The sequence below is a fragment of the Cololabis saira genome, chromosome 8 (assembly GCF_033807715.1).
Source record: "Cololabis saira isolate AMF1-May2022 chromosome 8, fColSai1.1, whole genome shotgun sequence".
Classification (NCBI taxonomy): Eukaryota; Metazoa; Chordata; class Actinopteri; order Beloniformes; family Belonidae; genus Cololabis; species Cololabis saira.
Genome location: NC_084594.1, coordinates 8,766,621 through 8,790,916, shown reverse-complemented (window position 1 = coordinate 8,790,916; position 24,296 = coordinate 8,766,621). Strand labels below are relative to the sequence as shown.

Sequence of the window (24,296 nt, the reverse complement as noted above, 5' to 3'; positions counted from 1 at the left end):
TCCAAAATCGCCCAGCCCTAATATAAAGTAATGAAATATAGACAATTTATGTAATTATAACCTAACACTTTAATGTTTTCATACCTTTAAACATATTTAAAGGCAAAAACATGGCACCAGTTATTCTCGTGTCCAACAAAATATTCCTTTTTTGTGGATAAACAAAAAATAACCAAAAGTTGTAATGTAATGATGAAGAAAAAAAAAAAACATAAATAAACTAAAAAAAAAATTAAATAAAAAATCGATCTTTAGACATATGAATCGATTTTTAGGAATTTATATGAGAATCGATTTAGAATTGGGAGATCGATTTTTTCAACACAGGCCTATCTGCCACGATTCCTTCCTGACCGCCGGCGCCGTCTTACCTTTCTTCACCTTCTTCTGCAGCTTCACCGTGTCGGAGGATTTCTTCTTGATGTCCGCTCGGGCCTTCTTGTACTCTGGACGGAGGAGAAGTCGTGAGTGAGACAGAGAGAGAGAGAGTTGTGTCGGTGCTCGGGGAGGACGGGTCTGGCGGCAGCCGCTCACCTTTGGCGTGGTCTTTGTCCAGCTGACTGGCCACTTTCTTCCACTCCTCCATTTTCAGCTCCAGCGGCGTGATGAGGCTCTCGGAGAGAGCGCTGGGAAACACACATTCAGAGTCTCATTTTTTGATTGATTGATTGATTTGATTGAATTGTTTATTTCAAACACATAAGGAAAAAAATGTAAAATTTTAAAAACAAATTCAAAACATACAGAAAAAAGCAACAACAACAAAAACGTAATACAAACAGGGAAAAAAAAACAAAAAAAAAAACAGTGTCCGAAAAGGTAGGTAGAAGTAAAACGTATTTAACCCCGTCCCTTTGTCTCTATTATAAATTAAACATAAATAATAATAATAATATTCACTTGATTTTTAACGACTGGTTCGCGGCGTTTCTGGTTCAAACACGGGCGGCCTTGCTCGGGCAGACGGCCCGGCAACGCCGCGGTCGCCCTTAACGGGATTAGACGTCCTCTTAGAGGAGGATAACGTTCAGGGGGAGTTTAACCAGCAGACACGTTACTGTGATCTGATGACATCACACCCCCCATGATGATTCAGACAACCAGCAGGTCACATGACTAAAGTTGCTTTTGTCAACGGAAATTATGACTAAATATCATCGTCAACGAACTTTTATCACCTGAGGAAAACGAGACGCAGCGAAAATGCTGGTTATGTGACGATAACGATAATTAAATTACGGAAGAGTATTAGGGCCATGCAAGACAAAAAAAAGTTTGAGAGTGGAAGATCTTTTTTTATTGTGCACTTCGAGAAAAAAGTCGTGATGTTGAGAAAAAAGTCAAAATGTCATTATTAATGTTGAAATACAATTTCGAGAAAAAAGTCGAAATTTTGTGAATAAAGTCGAAACATTTCAACTTTATTCACAAAATTTTGACTTTTTTTTCGAAGTGCATAATGAAAAAAAAATCTTCCTCCTCTAAAATATTATTTGAATTTTTCTCCTGCCAGGCCCTAATACTCCTCCGTATTAAATATATAATGCAATATCGTAGAGGAATAAAAACGAGACTAACTAGTAGATTATAAAATAAAAACTCTGCTAAAATGTTTCATTTTTCGTTGACCAAAACCGGACAAAATGTTCTTCCAAGGATCCTTAATGTCCATGTTTTCAGTAGTTTCTCTGGTTTAATGTCCATGTTTTCAGTAGTTTCTCTGGTTTAATGTCCATGTTTTCAGTAGTTTCTCTGGTTTAATGTCCATGTTTTCAGTAGTTTCTCTGGTTTAATGTCCATGTTTTCAGTAGTTTCTCTGGTTTAATGTCCATGTTTTCAGTAGTTTCTCTGGTTTAATGTCCATGTTTTCAGTAGTTTCTCTGGTTTAATGTCCATGTTTTCAGTAGTTTCTCTGGTTTAATGTCCATGTTTTCAGTAGTTTCTCTGGTTTAATGTCCATGTTTTCAGTAGTTTCTCTGGTTTAGTTCTGCTGGGTGACGTTAGTCCTCAATCCCAGTCGCTGCAGCAGGAATCAGATCCAGAAGATGCAGCTGCAGAGTTAGAGGCTGATGCCGTTAACACAGAGCTCTAGATTCACGTACATTAAAAACAAAGTTACATAGAGAAACGTGGGGATCTGCTCTGGGGCTGGAGAAAAAGAAGAAGAACCATCTTTGGATACACTTTCCTACATAGACGTGGAAAAGAAAACCCAATGTGTCGTCAAAAAAGAAAAAGATGGGGAGAAATGCGGAAAAATAAATATGTTGTAAACTCAAATTAGAGTCTTCTGTATCTGGAATGAATGTATTCTTGAGTCTATAAGGTAACAATTATATAATAATAAGATAACCTTGTTAGAATTGTAAAATGGGTTTGGTTAAATACAATCTTTGACTAAAATGGTCCTGGACTGACTAAAATACTCTGAATACACTGAAACTTTACACGACTAAAAGGAGAATGAACGTTACTAAAATTAATAAAAACTAAAATGATAGCTTGACCCAAAGACTAAAACTAAAACTGAAACAGGCTGCCAGAAACTACTCAGAAACAGCCGGGGACCGGCGGGGAAACGGCTCGTGTGGCTCAAGAATCCTGCAACGTCGTAAACGCTTCGTTTCCTTCTGCTCGGCAACCAAATCTGAGAAACAGAAGGACTGAGCTGTTTATTCCCCGTCGGTTACCGAGGACCGAAACGGAGGGAAAAACACGGTCAGGTCTAAGGATAAAACAGGAAAGAGGAAGTGGAAACGTCGTAAAAATGAGGCACGTTTAAGTGCGTCACAAAAGGATAAAAACGCTCAGTTCTGGAGAAGAAAACATGGACTGACTGGACCTTTTTCTCCTTCTGCTTTAGATTCAAACGGATCAGACGCATTTATTATTCTCTCTCACGTCTGGTTTAAGAACCGAAAAACACCTTGTTTTATTATTTCCCCAAAAACGGAGCAGACGACCGAAAGGTTCAGCTCACAAATGTCCATCTTGTGAGTTTTTGAGACTTTACACAAATTACAAGATCTTCTCTTGCTTTATAGAGTAGTATTGATGCACATCTACTGGGTCTGGTACCGTTTCCCCCGGTACAGAACGTACCGGAGACTCGTAATCAACACCAGCGTTCTGGATGTCTTGGACCAAAACTTTAGTCGCTCTTTTATGCTACGATTCCCTTCTCTGACTGGTTTACGTGTTTGTCTGTTCAACAGGACGCAGAAATCGCTGGAAACCAGAGTCTAATCCAGGAGAACCCGACTAAGCACCCGTTTAGGGCTGCAACTAACGATTATTTTAATAAATTGATTAATCTGTCGATTATTTTTTCGATAAATCGATGAATCGGATAAAAAAAAAAAAAAAAAGCATTAAATTCCAACCATTCGAAAACAGAACTGACAGTGCAAATTCACAGTGCAGATAATCTTCAGAAGGTTCACAAACAGGTTGCTCCTTCAACATCCCTGAGCTTTTAAAGTATTGATTAAAAAAGAAACAAGTAAATGGACTAACACAGAAAACATACACATGTATGCTTTACATCTGCCAAATATATAAAAATAAAGTGCACAAAAGAGGTATACTTTGTTTAAAAGGGACCTGAGCTGTCAGAACAATAAATAAATTATAAAAAATAAAGAAAAATACAAATCAGAAATCAGCGACACAACGAATCGATAATGGAATTCGTTGCCAACGCTTTTAATGATCGATTTTTATCAATTTTATCGATTCGTTGTTGCAGCCCTACACCCGTTTATACTCGGCTTTCACACATCCATGCGCTCTAAAGGTTGTTTGTGTGTCAGAGATGAGACGTGAAATCAGAACCACACACTCCATCACACACACACACACGCTCGGCCCATCACACACTCGAGGATAATTAAGTGTCTGGTTCCCACACTGTCAGATATGAGGTGTCATTCACACCTTCACCTGGCTGCCCGCTTGTGTGTGTGTGTGTGTCTTACGTGGTGAACAGCTTGAGCTTGGATTCGATGCTGCGGTGTCTCATGCACATCCTGGTCAGCGCTGAGCCGATCTCCTTGGTGGCCCCTGCAACAATAAAAGAAAAAATAATAAAGCTTTTATTCTGAAAAGCTTGAGACGAGTGAAGCATACAGGACTGTCTCAGAAAATTAGAATATTGTGATAAAGTGGATTCATTACAAATCAACTGAAATATTGCAAGCCTTTTATTATTTTAATATTGCTGATCATGGCTTACAGCTTAAGAAAACTAAAATATCCTATCTCAAAAAATTATTATTATTATTATTCTGGGAATCTTAATCTTAAACTGTAAGCCATAATCAGCAATATTAAAATAATAAAAGGCTTGCAATATTTCAGTTGATTTGTAATGAATCCAGAATGTATGACATTTTTGTTTTTTTTAAATTACATTACAGAAAATAAAGAACTTTATCACAATATTCTAACTTTCTGAGACAGTCCTGTATTATCTAAGCTGGAAAAGTCCTCTTATGTGGGATATTAACGGTTGAACCAGACATGAAAGTCTATACTGTAACTGGTCTAAGGCCAGTTAAGATCTTTTTTCTTCCGACTCTTTAACTTTTCAATCGCCACCCCCAGAGCGGGTCAGGGTCGACGTGGGGCAGGTTTCACGCTGGCTGAACCTCCTGAGATTGTAAAAGAAACACCAGCGAGTCTGAACCCACAACAGGAGGACGGTGACGTCACACGACCTTGTGTTGGAGAGATTGAGTCCTGCAGGTCCCAGTTAACCCGTCAGTGAAGTAAAATCTTCTTTTATGCTTTTATTGTCTCGATTTTTACTGACTTTGTACAAAAATACAGTTCTGTTCATTAATTATGCAACGAGCACGTCATTTCACAACCAGCCCGGGTTTGTGCGTCACGAGGAGACAAACACGCCGTCTCAACGGCCCCGAGCACGAGGCCGGGGAATCTCTCTCCTCACACGGCTGATCGGCATGTAAACAACATTTCATCATCGCTCTGACAGTTTCAACATGTGTTTGTGAAGAAAAAATACATAAAATACATTAATAAAGTGAAAAATACAAGTTGGTTTATCAATAAAGACAAACTGCTCCTTTTTTTTTTAAGCGTCAGACACGATGAGGAGATGAGTTCGTGCTTCTCTCATGTGGCCAGTTTACGCTTTACAGTTAAAAACAGTGACTTTTGTTGCATTTTTGTGAAGTTTATACTATTTCATAATGAGATATCGACTCCGACAGCGAGAGGAGAACTTGAAGCCGTCAAAACAGCAGCAGAACAGAACTCATCCCAACGGGTTCTTCATTTCATTTCATTTTTCATTTCTTTTTATTCTTTATTTCATTCAAAAAATAAAACAAAGAATTCGATACAAATACAAATACCAATGTTCATAAATTGTGAATAAAAAGGGAGCAGAAAGAAGAATAATCTTATCTAATCTGCCCCTTTTTCCAAGAAATAAATTCACAAATAACATAAATTAAAAAAAAAAAAAAAAAAAACAACAACTAAGTAAATAAAAAACTAAAATAAAATAAAATTACCACCGTCTATGGGTATGTCAATAAAACTTAACTAACATATTTCATTATATTTCCTTAACATACAGGCTTTAATTGTTCTTTTGAATGTAATGTTTGATTTGGATTCTTTGTTTTCTTTATTCAGATTGTTCCATAAACTGATTCCTTTCACAGAAACAACGTTCCATCAATTTTATGGCCAAATCTCCTTAAACTGAGAAACCAAGGCAGATATCTGGGAGGATTTTCCCTCCTGCTCTCAGTGCATCAGTCTGGGTTAAGGTATCAGGAACCCTGCGGAGTGATCGGTCAGACCTGCAGAACGGTCCTTTAAAAAGAAGATCCCATCAGCTTTTAAGAGAGGAGATAAAAGCGGAATCATCTCGTCTGATAAAACAGGACAGGAGTAAAGTTCACCAACTTATTTATTTGTAGCTACTGAGTCTTTGTAACGACTCGGGTTAATCATGAACAACCAACTGTCCTCTGGCGGAATCAGCAGCTCCGTGTCGGCCGTAAAGAAACAACAGATCCAGATCAATATTCACGCAGGTCCCTGATCAGGCATAAGTCTGTCCTTTAATATCATTTTACTTGATGTGGGTCGAGGGTCTAACTCTAAATCTAACTACAGAGACCAAAACCAGACTGAGATTTAGTCTGGTACAAAAAACAATTGTTGAGGAACTGCAGTTTTTCTTGACAAAACACCATCAAACACTCAAAATACACTGTAAAAACAAATCGAAACAATCGGATTATGAAGGTCTGATTTATGAAATAGCTCTAATTTATCTCTCAGCTATTAAATGTTGCATGAATCTGTTTAGATGATGTGCTAAATATGAATTAAAGCCATGAAAGATTCAAAAATACAGTTGCTGCAGTCATATCGTTTACCTCTACTGCACATGTGCAACTCTCAGCAGAGATAGGAAAGGATGAGTGATGTCTCACTCTGTTCATTTTCTTTTTCACAGACAACGGTCGCTAAGTCGCAGTTTTTTTCATCGTTTGGCCAGTGGTGCGACTTATGTGTGAAATTATTAACACATTATTACCGGTATTATTATCATTTCACATGTTATTTTCACACTAAACTTGAAGAGGGCGCTCTAGGAAGCGCCGCATCTTCTTGTTTGAAAGTGACACCGAGGATGAAGATTTCATTGGATTTTAGTTATTTGGAGTGACACGGATGGTTTGGTAAACTTCTCAGCATGTTATTTATGCTATAGTTATCTGAATAACTCTTAATATGTTATGTTAACATACCAGCCACGTTCTCAGTTGTGTCATGTAACGTAAGCAAACCGTACAATTATTCAGCCTGTTGTTGCCTCTATTCTATTTTTATTTTAAGTTGCCTTCCAAGATGACAAGTCTTCTTGGTGTTGGATTTTATAAAATAAATATCCCCCAAAAGTGCGACTTATACAGGACTGTCTCAGAAAATTAGAATATTGTGATTTTCTGTAATGCAATTAAACAAAAATGTCATACATTCTGGATTCATTACAAATCAACTGAAATATTGCAAGCCTTTTATTATTTTAATATTGCTGATCATGGCTTACAGCTTAAGAAAACTCAAATATCCTATCTAAAAAAATGTGAATATTCTGGGAATCTTAATCTTAAACTGTAAACCATAATCAGCAATATTAAAATAATAAAAGGCTTGCAATATTTCAGTTGATTTGTAATGAATCCAGAATGTATGACATTTTTGTTTTTTTTAAATTGCATTACAGAAAATAAAGAACTTATATTCTAATTTTCTGAGACAGTCCTGTATATGTTTTTTCCTTCTTTATTATCCAATTTATGGCTGGTGCGACTTATAGTTTGGAAAATACGGTATTTTTATTCACAATTTGTTTCGACAACGTCAACTAATCGTTGCTCCCCCTAAAGCAGAACTTCCAGCTTTCCACCACTGTCTCTCGATTCAGATCTTGCTTGTTCAAATCCCCAAACTCTCTGTGCCTCCACACATGGATGTAATGTTGGCACTCAGTGTTTCTCTTTTGTTGTGTTTTTTAAGACAGTCTCATGATTTGACTTCTTTCCAGCGTGACCTGGTGTGTACGACGTCGATGCAACTGAGTCATGATTTAACCACGGTGACTCCACAGGTGTTTGTTTTTAGCTGAGTAGACCCAACGTTCACTTGGTGGGTTGATTCCAACTAGTAAACAATGTTAATGAATTAAAGGCTGCAAATATTAAGTAATTAGTGAGCAGTAGCTGCAGATCAAAGCCCCGTCCAACTCTGTACTTAACAGATTTGACTTGGCTGTTATTGATCTGACTGGTCTGAGGTTTCAGCGACGGCGCTGGAGCGGCGAGGCCGGCGTTCGCCTCAGTTCAACGCCGTGCAGCTCGACCGTGATCCAGATTTCCACCGACGAGTCTGGCCTGCGTGAGTTTGCGCTGACTCATCTCTCGTCATTTGCATATCAGAATGTGAGATCTGCGCGGAGAGGAAACGGGACGGCTCAGATACGAGCAGCTCAGACCCAAACAGGACTGAATAATGGCTGCTGTGTAAACAGAAAAGACCGCTCAGGTGTGCATCACCTCTGCTTTTCCTTCCTGTTTCAGACCAAACATAAATAAATCACTCAGTTCTTCATCTTTCCTTCACTTCCCACCATCCTCTCATCTCGCCCCCGCCCGTTCTCCACGGTCTCTGACTCACGTCGTCCCTCCCTCCCTCATTTTCTCCTGGGTGCTGCCTTAATGGCTGTGCAGCAGGTAATGACGGTGCACACGCACCGACATGTGAGGACAGACATGCTCCCTGGCACTAGGTGTGGTTGGAGGTGCGGTGAGGAGACTTTGCTTTAGTTGCCGTTCCCTCCCTGTTGCACCTCAGAGAACGTTTAACACTTGAATTTAGTGGCAATCAAAGTATGACATTAGTGCAGGTAAGCATGTGTTGCAACGTTACGACACGTCTTAAATTATCTCAGATTTAAAGGCTGCTCCTGCGGTAACTGTGTTGAGATATTGAAAGGTCAAAGTTCTTACGGCCTCCTGGAGCTTTTGTTTGGTTTTATGACTCAATCAGTTTTTAGCAAAGAGCTCTGTGAAGGAGATTCCTTCGTGATTACAGACTTTTATCAGCTAACAGGCGCCGTGGGAAACTGGATCACATGCATGTGCAGATCTCAGTAATTCCTCTTCATCTCATCGCCCTTTCTGCCTCGTTTTCGGGGTAATTATCGTATTTGTGGCAAATATGTTGATCAAAGATACTTTTTTGGCAAATAAATAAAAAAAATGAAGCTTCACATTGATTCCACTAAAAAGCAAGAAGATCACTGATGACAGGGACGACATGTAGAAAACACGCTCTTAACGGGACAAAACTTCCCTACAATGGGGGGGCCAAAATACCGATATGGCAAAAATATTGATGTGGCAAATATATCTATGTGGCAATATGTCGGAATACTTTTTTTTTTATAAATTTGTTTATTGTAAACAGGACAATGATAAAAACAATAAAAAGAGCAACAAAGTGAGTAGAACATTACTATATACATTTTGATTCAATTCGATTCACATCGAATCCTGTTTACATTATTTTTTTTCCATTTTTATAGTGAGCTTTTACCCACTCCCCCCACCCCCCACAAATAATAAAATGACTAAGTTAATAAAAATAAAATCATAGGTTAATAAAGGGGGAAAAGTGAATAAGTAAACTGGTTAAATAATAATAATTAAAAAAAAAAAAAAAAAAAAAAACCCTTAGGACAACGAGAAAAAAAAAGAAAAAAAAAGAAAGAAAAGAAAAACAGTTTCATATCAGCTTAGACAAGAAGGAGACATTAGTATAGCAGGATGGGAAGAAAGGTTATGAAGAAAGGAGAGGAAAGGTCACCTGTTCTCCAGAAGACTTTAGCTAGGAAACCTCGTCAGCATCAGGAATGATAGTAAGTTCTCCTATAAAGACCAACAGGGGGTCCCAGGTATTCTGGAAAGATTTCAGGGATCCTTTCAATGAAGATCTTAACTTTTCTAACTTAGTGTCGCAATACTTTGACGGCCGATTTGATATCGATATTCAAAACTTGAATATCGCAAAAGTAAACATTGAAGTATGCAGTTCAGAAAATTGCATTTTTTTAATTTTATTTTGTGCCAAGCCAGCAGACTTTTTTAAGTATTCAACCATCTGAGTGATGGCAGGAAACCCAAACTGAGGCAGCAGCTCCTTTCTCAAAAATACCAACCATCTCAGAGAGTCGAGAGATGCTAAAACTCAAACTGGTGCCCGCTGGCGGTCGCCGGGCGAGGCTCGGCGGGCGAGAGAGCCGCTATGTCAGCTTCTGCGTGGCCATGCTGCTCCTACATGCACATGCAGGATTGATCTGGTCTGCAGAGAACAAGGCTGATCGCCTCCTCTGTGGGTGGGCGCCCCGGGAGCCGGGCCAACCATTCATTTGGATATAGATGGATACTTTATTAATCCCCAAGGAAATTTAGGTTTAAAGAAAGATCTTCCTGGCCCCGGCTCGGCCCGGTCAATTAAAACGGTGTAACCGATACCAATCCAAGGCTGGTTAACTGATGGAGGCTCCTTGTTTTTACCGCCTGCTTCTATTTGCTTTTATTAAAAATCAAACCTGACATGAGTTTCAACGTGAAATAAAGACCTGCATCTTGTTGTAAACTCATTCTTTTCTGTTATTTCACCCTCAGATGGTGTTTTTATTTGAACCGAGGAAACGCTCCATCTTCTCTTCCTTCATCTGGTTTTCCTCATCCATTATTTTGGTTAACATTGATATTTGTACCAGTTTTTAACGGAGACAACAGAAGAGTTTTCTCTCCTAAGCAACATCACTGACGTCAGGCCGTGCGTGCACGTGCACGTTGTGTGTTCAGGCTTGTCTGCCAGCGATCGCTGGGACTGGAGATGCTTCAGGGACAAGATCAGACAGAATTTCTTTTGAGTCTCACGTTCCGTGTTGACGGATTATTCAAAACTCTTAGTTGCAGTAACGACGTCACACGCTGGCGTCTCCAGACACGCTCGACCCCAGTAGTCCTCCCAGAGTTTACCGATTCCATCTCCATCTCACACACTCGCACTGGGGGGTTTTATTTCATGTAGTTTATGTCATGTAGAAATAAAAAAACCCAAAAACCAAACACCCATATAAAGATAAAGAATTAAAAATAAAGATAAAGATAAAAACAAAAATAGGAATAGAAGAGAAAAAAAAAGAAAAAAAGTGCAAAAAAAGTTCATAAATAGAATTATATGGATAAGAAAGAAATAAGTGTTATGTAATATTGCTCAAAGTTATTGCACCGTCTGGTGTTGAACTACTACCGAGTTATACTACTATCAAGCTATACAGGACTGTCTCAGAAAATTAGAATATTGTGATAAAGTTCTTTATTTTCTGTAATGCAATTAAAAAAACAAAAATATCATACATTCTGGATTCATTACAAATCAACTGAAATATTGTAAGCCTTTTATTATTTTAATATTGCTGATTATGTTTTACAGTTTAAGATTAAGATTCCCAGAATATTCAAATTTTTTGAATAGGATATTTGAGTTTTCTTAAGCTGTAAGCCATGATCAGCAATATTAAAATAATAAAAAGCTTGCAATATTTCAGTTGATTTGTAATGAATCCAGAATGCATGACATTTTTGTTTTTGTAATTGCATTACAGAAAATCACAATATTCTAATTTTCTGAGACAGTCCTGTAGTAGTAATAATAATTAAAGCTGCAAGCAGCGATGAACGGGCCCTCGCACTCACGTCCACCGCCCCCCATAAGCATATCAGAAATGACATCACCCACTACTCTCTATGTCAAACCATTCAAAAGTTATAGCAGAAAAAAGGAACAACCAATCAGAGGAAGGGGCGGGGCTAATTCAGGCCAATGAAGGTGAAGGACTCATTACAGAGTCCCATGACACCACCCACAACTTCCTATGTCAAACCATTCAAAAGTTATGGCAGAGAAAAGTATTCTAGGGGGCGCTGTTGAGCCGTTAGGCCACGCCCATTAATGCAAACCATGAAATATCAAATTTATCGCCAAGCCTGCCTTGCATGCAAAATTTGCTGACTTTTGGAGAACTATCAAATATGGACCAATCAGATGAAGGGGACGAGCGCTTTTTCACGTCTAGCGTCGCCACGGTAACACTTTTGAAAGAGAAAAGTAATGTGCGTCGTCGCAGGAAAGAGACGCACATCTTGATAAAAAAAAACACAAAAATTTGCTTACAAAATTTTCGGCATACAGCCTTGAAAGAGAAAAGTAATGTGCGTCGTCGCAGGAAAGAGACGCACATCTTGATGTAAAAAAAAACACAAAATTTGCTTACAAAAATTTCAGCATCCTGCCAGGCTCGAACTCCCAACCACCGGCACCAAAGACCGCAATGATCTGGTTGAGCTATATCTCAGCTGATACCTCACATTGACTTACTGGGTTACGAGAGACCAAGATAGCGATATAATGTCTGGAACCTTTTTTTCCTAATTTTTTAAATATTTGTAAGGTATAAATATTAGTAAAACACTACTATTTTATTATTACTTTTTCTGTAACCATTCAACCGCGGTTCTAACCGGGCTGAGCACGGGACTATTTCTAACGTCACCACATTACAACAGCTGATTGGTCGGGGGGCGGGGCCGTCATCACCCTACTCGCCACTGATTGGTCGGGGGGCGGGGCCGTCATCACCCTACTCGCCACTGATTGGTCGGGGGGCGGGGCCGGCAGACGTTTGAATCAGGAAGCGGGAGTCAAACCATTAAAAAGTTATAGCAGAAAAAAGGGACAACCAATCAGAAGAAGGGGCGGGGCTAATTAAGGCCAACGAAGCTTAAGGACTCATTACTGAGTCCCATGACACCACCCACAACTTCCTATGTCAAACCATTCAAAAGTTATGGCAGATAAAAGTATTCTAGGGGGCGCTGTTGAGCCGTTAGGCCACGCCCATTAATGCAAACCATTAAATATCAAATGTATCACCAGGCCTGGTTTGCATGCAAAATTTGGTGACTTTTGGAGAACTATCAAATATGGACCAATCAGATGAAGGGGACGAGCGCTTTTTCACGTCTAGCGTCGCCACGGTAACACTTTTGAAAGAGAAAAGTAATGTGCGTCGTCGCAGGAAAGAGACGCACATCTTGATGTAAAAAAAACACAAAATTTGCTTACAAAAATTTCAGCATCCTGCCAGGCTCGAACTCCCAACCACCGGCACCAAAGATCGCAATGATCTGGTTGAGCTATATCTCAGCTGATACCTCACATTGACTTACTGGGTTAGGAGAGACCAAGATAGCGAATAATATCTGGAACCTTTTTTTCTTAATTTTTTAAATATTTGTAAAGTATAAATATTAGTAAAACACTACTATTTTATTATTACTTTTTCTGTAACAATTCTACCGCGGTTCTAACCGGGCTGAGCACGGGACTATTTCTAACGTCACCACATTACAACAGCTGATTGGTCGGGGGGCGGGGTCGTCATCACCCTACTCGCCACTGATTGGTCGGGGGGCGGGGCCGGCAGACGTTTGAATCAGGAAGCGGGAGTCAAACCATTAAAAAGTTATAGCAGAAAAAAGGGACAACCAATCAGAAGAAGGGGCGGGGCTAATTAAGGCCAACGAAGCTTAAGGACTCATTACTGAGTCCCATGACACCACCCACAACTTCCTATGTCAAACCATTCAAAAGTTATGGCAGATAAAAGTATTCTAGGGGGCGCTGTTGAGCCGTTAGGCCACGCCCATTAATGCAAACCATGAAATATCAAATGTATCGCCAAGTCTGACTTGCATGCAAAATTTGATTACTTTTGGAGAACTATCAAATATGGACCAATCACATGAAGGGGGGGCGCGCCTTTTGGCGTCTAGCGTCGCCACGGTAACACTTTTGAAAGAGAAAAGTAATGCGTGTAGTCCCAGGATGGAGACGCACATTTTGATGTATAACACTGGGTGCACATTACGGTTCGGGCCGTATTAATTGCCGAAGGAATGGCATAAATTGCGCCAAAATTACACAATTAATTCAAAATGGCCGACTTCCTGTTCGGTTTCGGCCATGGCTCCAAGAGACTTTTCTTGAAGTTGTGCCATGATACAGGTGTGTAGCGATTTTCGTGCATGTACGTCAAACCGTATCGTGGGGCTTGAGGCACAAAGGTTTCCGGGGGGCGCTGTTGAGCCATTTTGGCACGCCCATTAATGTAAACCATAAAATATCAAATTTACCGCCAGGCCTGGCTTGCATGCCAAATTTGGTGCCTTTTGGGGAACTATCAAATATGGACCAATCAGATGAAGGGGGGGTGCGCTTGTTGGCGTCTAGCGTCGCCACAGTAACACTTTTGAAAGAGAAAAGTAATGCGTGTAGTCGCAGGATGGAGACGCACATTTTGTTGTATAACACATCTGGGTGCACGATACGGTTCGGGCCGTATTAATCCTCGAAGGAATGGCATATATTGCTCCAAAATTATGCGATTAATTCAGAATGTTCAAAATGGCCGACTTCCTGTTCGGTTTCGGCCATGGCGCCAAGAGACTTTTCTTTAAGTTGCGACATGATACAGGTGTGTACCGATTTTCGTTCATGTACGTCAAAGCGTATTATGGGGCTTGAGGCGCAAAGTTTTTTCGGTCTGAACCAATCAGATGAAGGGTGGGCGCGCTTTTTGTCGTCTAGCGTCGCCACGGTAACGCTTTTGAAAGAGAAAAGTAATGCGTGGTGTCGGAGGATGGAGACGCACATTTTGATGTATAACACACTTGGGGGCACGTTACGGTTCGGGCCGTATTAACTGCCGAAGGAAGGGCATAAATTGCGCCAAAATTACACAATTAATTCAAAATGGCCGACTTCCTGTTCGGTTTCGGGCATGGCTCCAAGAGACTTTTCTTGAAGTTGTGCCATGATACAGGTGTGTAGCGATTTTCGTGCATGTACGTCAAACCGTATCGTGGGGCTTGAGGCACAAAGTTTTCAAGGGGGCGCTGTTGAGCCATTTTGCCACGCCCATTAATGCAAACCATTAAATATCAAATTTTTCGCCAGGCCTGCCTTGCATGCAAAATTTGGTGACTTTTTGGGCACGTTTAGGGGGGCAAAAAGGCCCTCCTTTCGTCAGAAAAATAATAATAATAATTAAAGCTGCAAGCAGCGATGAACGGGCCCTCGCATTCACGGCCACCGCCCCCCATAAGCATATAAGAAATGACACCACCCACGACTTCCTAAGTCAAACCATTCAAAAGTTATAGCAGAAAAAAGGGACAACCAATCAGAAGAAGGGGCGGGGCTAATTCAGGCCAATGAAGGTCAAGGACTCCATACAGAATCTGATGACACCACCCACGACTCTCTATGTCAAACCATTCCAAAGTTATAGCAGAAAATCGGGACAACCAATCAGAAGAAGGGGCGGGGCTAATTCAGGCCAATGAAGGTCAAGGACTCATTACAGAGTCCCATGACACCACCCACAACTTCCTATGTCAAACCATTCAAAAGTTATGGCAGAGAAAAGTATTATAGGGGGCGCTGTTGAGCCGTTAGGCCACGCCCATTAATGCAAACCATGAAGTATCCAATTTATCGCCAAGTCTGTCTTGCATGCAAAATTTGGTGACTTTTGGAGAACTATCAAATATGGACCAATCAGATTTCAAGATGGCCGACTTCCTGTTCAGTTTCGGCCGTCTCCAAGAGACTTTTCTTTAAGTTGTGCCATGATACAGGTGTGTAGCGATTTTCGTGCATGTACGTCAAACCGTATTGTGGGGCTTGAGGCACAAAGTTTTCCGGGGGGCGCTGTTGAGCCATTTTGCCACGCCCATTAATGCAAACCATGAAATATCAAATTTATCGCCAGGCCTGGCTTGCGTGCCAAATTTGGTGCCTTTTGGGGAACTATCAAATATGGACCAATCAGATGAAGGGGGGGTGCGCTTGTTGGCGTCTAGCGTCGCCACGGTAACACTTTTGAAAGAGAAAAGTAATGCGCGTAGTCGCAGGATGGAGACGCACATTTTGATGTATAACACATCTGGGTTCACGATACGGTTCGGGCCGTATTAATTCTCGAAGGAATGGCATATATTGCTCCAAAATTACGCGATTAATTCAGAATGTTCAAAATGGCCGACTTCCTGTTCGGTTTCGGCCATGGCACCAAGAGACTTTTCTTTAAGTTGCGACATGATACAGGTGTGTACCGATTTTCGTTCATGTACGTCAAACCGTATTGTGGGGCTTGAGGCGCAAAGTTTTTTCTATCTGAACCGATCAGATGAAGGGTGGGCGCACTTTTTGGCATCTAGCGTCGCCACGGTAACGCTTTTGAAAGAGAAAAGTAATGCGTGGTGTCAGAGGATGGAGACGCACATTTTGATGTATAACACACCTGGGTGCACGTTACGGTTCGGGCCGTATTAACTGCCGAAGGAAGGCATACATTTCGTCAAAATGACACGATTAATTCAAAATGTCCGACTTCCTGTTCGGTTTCTCGACATGACGCCCAGAGACTTTTCTTTAAGTTGCGCCATGATACAGGTGTGTACCGATTTTCGTGCATGTACGACAAACCGCATTGTGGGGCTTGAGGCACAAAGTTTTCCGGGGGGCGCTGTTGAGCTATTTTGCCACGCCCATTAATGCAAACCATTAAATATCAAATTTTTCGCCAGGCCTGACTTGCATGCAAAATTTGGTGACTTTTTGGGTATGTTTAGGGGGGCAAAAAGGCCTTCCTTTTGTCAGAAAAATAATAATAATAAAGCGAAGAATTCCTACAGATACAATAGGGCCTTCGCACTGAAGGTGCTCGGGCCCTAATTAAAGCTGCAAGCAGCGATGAACGGGCCCTCGCACTCACGGCCACCGCCCCCCATAAGCATATCAGAAAAGACACCACCCACGACTCTCTATCTTCTGCCCTCACTACACGTTTGCGTATGTAGCTATGCAGCGAGCTAAACACTCTCCCATAAAGGACCCAAGGCAGGAGCTGGCTTTAGGTGTTTTTAATGGAAGCCGTGTAAAACTGTAAAAAGAACAATACACAAAGCATGAGTTCTACATAATGAAAAATCTCTTATACAAATGAAATAAGCAGCATAATGTAGCTGACATAAAACAAATGCAGTAAACCAAGCAAACAACCACAGTAAACTAAGTACACTCACAGATTATGCTTCTTGATGAGCAGAACAAAGCAGAAGGAGGCAGATTGTGAGATGCTTCCTTCCATGAGGTAGTGATGTCATTCAAAATGGCGGATTCAAACCTGCTAACTTTATTAACTCCTGGATGTCATATGAACAAGGCCGCCAGATGGCGCTAAACTGCATTACACATTTTGTGTCTGATATATACTGTAGGAGAGGCAGAACACTCCCCGCCTGGCATCTGTAAGATGTCAAACTAACAAGAACTCAAAAGATGTATCATAGAGTAAGAGTCTCAATACAGTCACTTAGGAGTGTCCTTGGATAGAAGAAGAATGACCTCAGACACAGGTCTGAGGAACAGCCTCGCTGTACCATCTCTGATGATCTTTACTTGGATCTTCCTTACCTTCCCATCGTCACTTGGGAAGGTGTCTGTAATAAGCCCAACAGGCCAGCAGTTTCTTTTGGCCTGGTTGTCTCGCAGCAGGACAACATCTCCTTCCTGCATGTTTGGCCTATCGATCCTCCATTTGCGGCGTCCCTGCAGATCACTGATATATTCCCGTTTCCAACGTTCCCAGAAGGTGTTTGCGAGACTCTGGACTTGTCGCCACTGCCGTCTAAAGAGGTCGTCGCCGTCAAACTGGTGTAGAGGCAAAGGAGGCACACCAATTTTCTGAGTGAGCAGAGTAGCTGGAGAGAGAATGATTGGATATTCTGCATCTGATGAGACTGCGGTTAAAGGCCTTGCGTTCACTATTGCAGTGACCTCTGCCATGAATGTTGTGAGAACTTCGTGCGTCAATTTTGCAGTTCCATGTTTCAGGAGCATGGCATCCAAGATGCGGCGAGTGACCCCGATCATACGCTCCCAGCTGCCACCCATATGCGAGGAGTGTGGTGGGTTGAACTGCCATGTGCACTCTCGTTCTTGCAGGTAGGTGTCAATCTGCTTGTTTTTGCAGCCTTTGGAGTCGATTTGCAGTTCTTTGCAGGCCCCCACAAAATTAGTTCCACAGTCTGACCTGAACTGTTTCACAGGGCCTCTGATTGCAAAGAAACGCCTAAGGGCATTAATGAAGCTGGAAGTGTCCATCGATTCCATTACTTCAATGTGTATTGCCCTTGAGCTCATGCATGTGAAGATGACTGCCCACCGCTTGCTGTTTGCCTGGCCTCCTCGGGTTCTTCGTGAAGTGACGGACCAAGGACCAAACACGTCTAGCCCTACATATGTGAAGGGAGGGTCTGTGCTTAAGCGATCAGCAGGCAGGTCTGCCATCTTCTGTTCTTCATTTTTGCCACGTAGCTTGCGACAGGTCACGCAGTTGTAGATCCTACTACTGATGGACCGCTTTCCTCCAACTATCCAAAACCCAGCCGCCCTTATGGCTCCTTCTGTGAAGTGCCGGCCTTGGTGATGAACCTGCTCGTGGAAGTGTCTGATTAGCAACGTGGTTATATGTCCCATACCTGGAACAATTATGGGATGGATTTCATCAGACATGATTCCTGACTTTGAGAGCCGACCTCCAACTCTGAGAAGCTGATGTGCGTCCATGAAAGGGCAGAGTTTACTGAGGGGGCTTTGCTTAGCGACAGGGTTCCCACTCTGAATGCAGTTCATCTCCTTATTGTAGATTTCTCTCTGTACACTGAGAATGATGCTAGTCTTGGCCTGGTCGAGTTGGTCTTTGGTCATAAGTTTGTTGCAGGCATGCCAGCCATGGCAAGCGCTGTCTTTCGATGCCTGTGCAAAAGACTGAGCGATGTGTGAGAGCCTAGCCACAGCTCTTAAGAGAGATGGCCAGCTAGAGAAACGCTCAAAGCGTGCAATACCAAGCTTCTTGACCAAGAGTTTAGTGGCACATACAGTGACGGCGGGACGTATCTCCACGTCTTTTCCAGGATCAATAAGGTCAAACACTTCTCCAAGTGGCTGACTCACTTGTGCGTTTGTGAGGAAGGCAGGTCCGTTTAACCAAGTGGAGAGAGCTAGCTTATCGGCTGGGATAGCTCTTGTTGCAAGGTCAGCTGGATTTAGCTCAGTAGGAACGTAATTCCATTGGCTCATTTGCGTGGACTGTCTGATGCGCTGTATCCTGTTATGCACATACACATAGAATCGTCTTGACTCGTTGGATATGTAGCCAAGCACCACCTTGCTATCTGAGAAGAACTTGATGTCATCTATCTTAGCATCCAACTCTTCTACAATGATGTCTACCATCTCGACTGCTAAGACCGCTGCACAAAGCTCCAGCCTCGGAATCGTGAGGTCAGGTTTTGGAGCCAGTTTCGCCTTGCCGAAAATGAAACCTACTTTACTCTGACCCTCTGCATTCGTCATTTTGAGATATGCAACAGCAGCGATTGCCTTGGTAGACGCATCACAAAATACACACATCTCTTTCTTCCGTGCTTCTGAGAATGGCAGCGATGTGTACATCCTGGGAATCTTCAATCCCTGAAGGTCTTGTAGTGAGTCTTTCCATTTTAACCACTCTTCCTGCCTCTCCTTAGGAAGTGGAGCATCCCACTCACAAGCATCAGTGGTAAGCTCTCTCAGGATACTACGGCCTTGAATACTGACAGGTGCAGCAAACCCTAAAGGGTCAAACAAGCTGTTGACGGTCGACAATACGCCACGTCGTGTGAAGGGCTTTTCGCTGGCTGTTACATGAAAGGTAAGTGTGTCTGTAGACAGATCCCATCTAAGACCTAGACTGTGTTGCATAGGAGGAGAATCTTGACTGATACCGAGGTCTTGTAGGCCTTTAGCAAGGTCTTCTCCTGGGAACGCACTCATGACCTCAAGGTGGCTGGAAGCAATTTTGTGGAGTCTGAGGTTGGACTGGGCCAACATGTCTTGCGTTCTTTTCAACACATCGATTGCCTCTTCTGTGCTGGAGAAAGATTTCAATCCATCATCCACGTAGAAATGGCGCACCACAAAACATCTTGCTTCAGCCCCAAACTCCTTCTCACCCTCCGTGGCGGTCCTCTTCAACCCATAGATAGCCACTGCGGGTGAGGGACAATTTCCAAACACATGGACCTTCATGCGAAACTCCACCACTTCACCATCAAGCTTATGGTCGCGAAACCACAAGAATCGGAGATAGTCGCGATGATCCTCTCTGACTAAGAAGCTATGGAACATTTGCTGAATATCAGATATGACCGCAACTGGTTCCTTCCTAAAGCGAACAAGGACCCCGAGCAGAGTGTTGTTGAGATCTGGACCCCGGAGCAGTACATCGTTGAGAGAGATGTTGTTGGACTGCGCGCTTGAGTCGAACACAACTCTAATCTGCCCCGGTTTTTGAGGATGGTAGATCCCAAAGCTTGGCAAATACCAGCACTCTCTGTCATTTTCCAATGCAGGTGCAGCTTCGGCATGCCCGTTGCTGAAGATTTTCTTCATGAAATCCACAAAGTGGCCTTTCATCTCTGGTTTCTTTAGCAGAGTTCGACGGAGGGACATTAGGCGGTTGAGGGCTTGCCCCCGATTGTTTGGCAGACGTGGTCTGGGGTGACGGAATGGGAGTGGAGCCACCCAACTGTTGGAGTCGTCTTTGTAGACCTCTTCATTCATAATGCGAAGGAAGGCTTCATCATCAACTGAAGGTGCAAGTTTGTTGTCGTCGACTGAATGACTAAAGATAAACCTGCCTAGATTCTCAGGAGGGGGTTTATGCTGTTCATCTGTGAACTTCTCCTTTACATGCATGCTGCTTCCACATGGTTGGAAGAAGCTGGGGCGTCCATTTTCCAGAATGCTAGTCTTGAAAACTTTCACTTTTGGTTTATGAGCTCCCTGGAGGCAGACATCGCCTACAATAACCCACCCCAAATCAAGTCGTTGGGCGTAGGGTGCATTTGGTGGCCCATTGCGCTGATCACGAACCTTGTGAGCACGGATTATGTCCCTACCGAGCAGCAGAAGGATTTCAGCTGAGGGGTCAAGCGGTGGGATTTTGTCAGCCATCGCTTTCAAATGTTCATGATATCTAGCGGCCTCTGGAGTAGGAATTTCCTCCCTGTTATTGGGGATGAGGTTACACTCGATGAGGGTAGGCAGTAACAGGTGCAATTTGCCATCCACAGACTCCACAACAAAGCCGCTGGCCCTTCTCCCAGTTGTGTCTGCTGTGCCAGAGCATGTTTTGAGGGTATAGGGGGAAGCGTTCCCGTGAATGTTAAACATCTCAAAGAAGTCTGACCTTGCTAGTGATAGGTTGCTTTGGTCATCTAACATAGCATACATTTTCTTCTTTTTGTTGGGCTGTCCCTGAGGGTAGACATAAACCAGGGTAATCTTGGAACAGGATTTACCTTTAAAGCTCTTCCCACAGACCTCTGTGCAACTTGAAGTGGCTACTTCTGAAGCTTGTTCAACTTGCTCCCCGCCGTGCTCTGTGGTAGGTGAGGAGGACCACTTCGTTGCCCAGGTGGGTGGACCAGCATGAAGAGCTGAAATGTGGTAATTACTGTTGCATTCTGAACAGTGGATGTCAGCTTTACAGTCTTTGGCTTGATGTGTTGTCGAGGCGCAGCATTTAAAGCATATGGAATGCTCTCTCAGGAACACTTTTCTCTCTTCAAGCGTCTTTTCCCGGAAACCCCTGCACTTCTTGAGAGAGTGCGGCTTTTGGTGAATAGGACATTGCTTGTCTGGGTCCGCTTTAAGTTTGCTTTCAAAGACTCTGGGAGAGTCCCTAACCTCTACTTTGTTGACCGAAATAGGGGTCTTCATTTTCCATGGCTTTGCTGGAGGCCTCTCGACTCTTTGATGTGCAGCGGTAGAAGCTGGGAAGGCAAAGCTGGGGTCTGTTCTCATTTCAGCATTATTTTGCATAAACTCAACAAAGAATGAAAAAGGTGGATATGGTACCCGATACTCTCTTTTATACTTTGAACCCCGGGTTACCCACTGTTCTTGGAGGTTGTATGGGAGCTTCTCTATGATGGGATTCACTCCTCTAGCTGTGTCAAGGAAGCTGAGGCCAGGTAGGTAACCCTCATTCTTAGCTGCTTCAACTTCAAGGAGTAGGTCTGCCAGTTCCTGCAGTCGCTGGAAGTCTCTGTTATGAATTTTTGGGAAGTTCTCTAGTCTTATAAAAAGAGATGCTTCGATGGCCTCAGGAGAGCCATAACTTCTATCCAGCCGTTGCCACACCGTCCTCAGGCCAGTAGCTGGGTTGTTCACATGAACTGCTCTGATTCTCTTCGCGTGCTGCAGTGACTCCCCACCAAGCCACTTGGTGAGTAGATCCAGCTCTTCGCTGGGTCTGAGGTTCAAGCCCTCGATGGCATTACAGAAGCCAGCTTTCCAAGACAGATAATTTTCTGGCCGATTGTCGAACATCTTTAGCCCCGATAAGATGAGGTCTCGACGAGCCAAGTAATTGGCGAGATCAGACACATCAGAAGATCTGGTTGTTGGCAAATATGGCGGGTCACTTCTGTTGCGGTGGTGTGATAGAAAGGGGTTGATAGTCTGGGGCACTCTGTGGTATCGAGCTTTAGAAGGAGGTATGGTGTTCTGTTGAGGGTGGCTCTGACTGGCTCTGAGATCAACATGTCGAGAGTGCCTGGGCTCTAGAACAGGTACAGCCTGTGATTGTTGTGTAGCATCCGCAGTCTCTGCTTCATTATTATCTATGTGTTCACTAGCTGCGCCTTCTCGTTGGTTATCAAAATGTACGTTGACATAGTTCTTGGTACGCTGTAGTGACTGCTGTGCCAATGAAAAGGGACTAGACTCTTTCATGCACTCTTTATCTAGACTTGCGGCTGCTTCAAACACTTCTGCAGCTGCTAATGCAGCCTCTGCCTCACCTTCCTCTTTCATGGCGTTCAATGTGGCGTCCATACGTGCTTTTTCCACTTCCAATTCTATTTGACGCTTTGCATACGAAGCCTTTATACGTGCAGCTTCAGCCTTTGCACGTGCATCTACTGCAGCTGCACTGACGCTGGATGCATTTGAGTGTGCACTGACACTAGACCTCCTAGAGCGTCTGGATGCTGGTAATGATCCATTGCATTCTGACCTGACCTCCAAGTCATGTTGATCGCTGGACTTTGATGAGACCGACATGTTGCTCTCAGCAGTGAAGTGGTGTTTCAGCCTTTGGTGTTGCTCTTGAGATGAAGGCAATCTTTTTACTCTTCTGCCCTCACTACACGTTTGCGTATGTAGCTATGCAGCGAGCTAAACACTCTCCCATAAAGGACCCAAGGCAGGAGCTGGCTTTAGGTGTTTTTAATGGAAGCCGTGTAAAACTGTAAAAAGAACAATACACAAAGCATGAGTTCTACATAATGAAAAATCTCTTATACAAATGAAATAAGCAGCATAATGTAGCTGACATAAAACAAATGCAGTAAACCAAGCAAACAACCACAGTAAACTAAGTACACTCACAGATTATGCTTCTTGATGAGCAGAACAAAGCAGAAGGAGGCAGATTGTGAGATGCTTCCTTCCATGAGGTAGTGATGTCATTCAAAATGGCGGATTCAAACCTGCTAACTTTATTAACTCCTGGATGTCATATGAACAAGGCCGCCAGATGGCGCTAAACTGCATTACACATTTTGTGTCTGATATATACTGTAGGAGAGGCAGAACACTCTATGTCAAACCATTCAAAAGTTATAGCAGAAAAAAGGGACAACCAATAAGAAGAAGGGGCGGGGCTAATTCAGGCCAATGAAGGTCAAGGACTCCATAAAGAATCTGATGACACCACCCGCGACTCTTTTTGTCAAACCATTCAAAAGTTATGGCAGATAAAAGTATTCTAGGGGGCGCTGTTGAGCCGTTAGGCAACGCCCATTAATGCAAACCATGAAATATCAAATTTATCGCCAAATCTGGCTTGCATGCAAAATTTGGTGACTTTTGGAGAACTATCAAATATGGACCAATCACATGAAGGGGGGGCGCGCCTTTTGGCGTCTAGCGTCGCCACAGTAACGCTTTTGAAAGAGAAAAGTAATGCGTGGTGTTGCAGGATGGAGACGCACATTTTGATGTATAACACACCTGGGTGCACGTTACGGTTCGGGCTGAATTAACTGCCGAAGGAATGGCATAAATTTCGCCAAAATGACACAATTTATTCAAAATGGCCGACATCCTGTTCGGTTTCGGCCATGGCGCCAAGAGACTTTTCTTTAAGTTGTGCCATGATACAGGTGTGTAGCGATTTTCGTGCATGTACGTCAAACCGTATTGTGGGGCTTGAGGCACAAAGTTTTCCGGGGGGCGCTGTTGAGCCATTTTGCCACGCCCATTAATGCAAACCATGAAATATCAAATTTATCGCCAGGCCTGGCTTGCATGCCAAATTTGGTGCCTTTTGGGGAACTATCAAATATGGACCAATCAGATGAAGGGGGGGTGCGCTTGTTGGCGTCTAGCATCGCCACGGTAACACTTTCGAAAGAGAAAAGTAATGCGTGTAGTCGCAGGATGGAGACGCACATTTTGATGTATAACACATCTAGGTTCACGATACGGTT

At 42.8% G+C, this 24,296-nt stretch overlaps 1 protein-coding gene across 2 annotated transcripts in view; it reads right to left on the bottom strand.

Annotated features, from left to right (window-relative positions):
* The window catches only part of LOC133448298 (protein MTSS 1-like), a 107,912-nt gene that overhangs the window by 26,496 nt on the left and 57,120 nt on the right, over positions 1 to 24,296 (bottom strand). For both annotated transcript variants that reach the window (XM_061726692.1, XM_061726693.1), the window contains exons 4-6: positions 3,978 to 4,062; positions 535 to 626; positions 372 to 446 (exon numbers count right to left, since the gene is read on the bottom strand). In XM_061726692.1, coding sequence (XP_061582676.1) covers positions 372 to 446; positions 535 to 626; positions 3,978 to 4,062 — 252 coding nt within the window. The remainder of the gene's footprint in view (positions 1 to 371; positions 447 to 534; positions 627 to 3,977; positions 4,063 to 24,296) is intronic.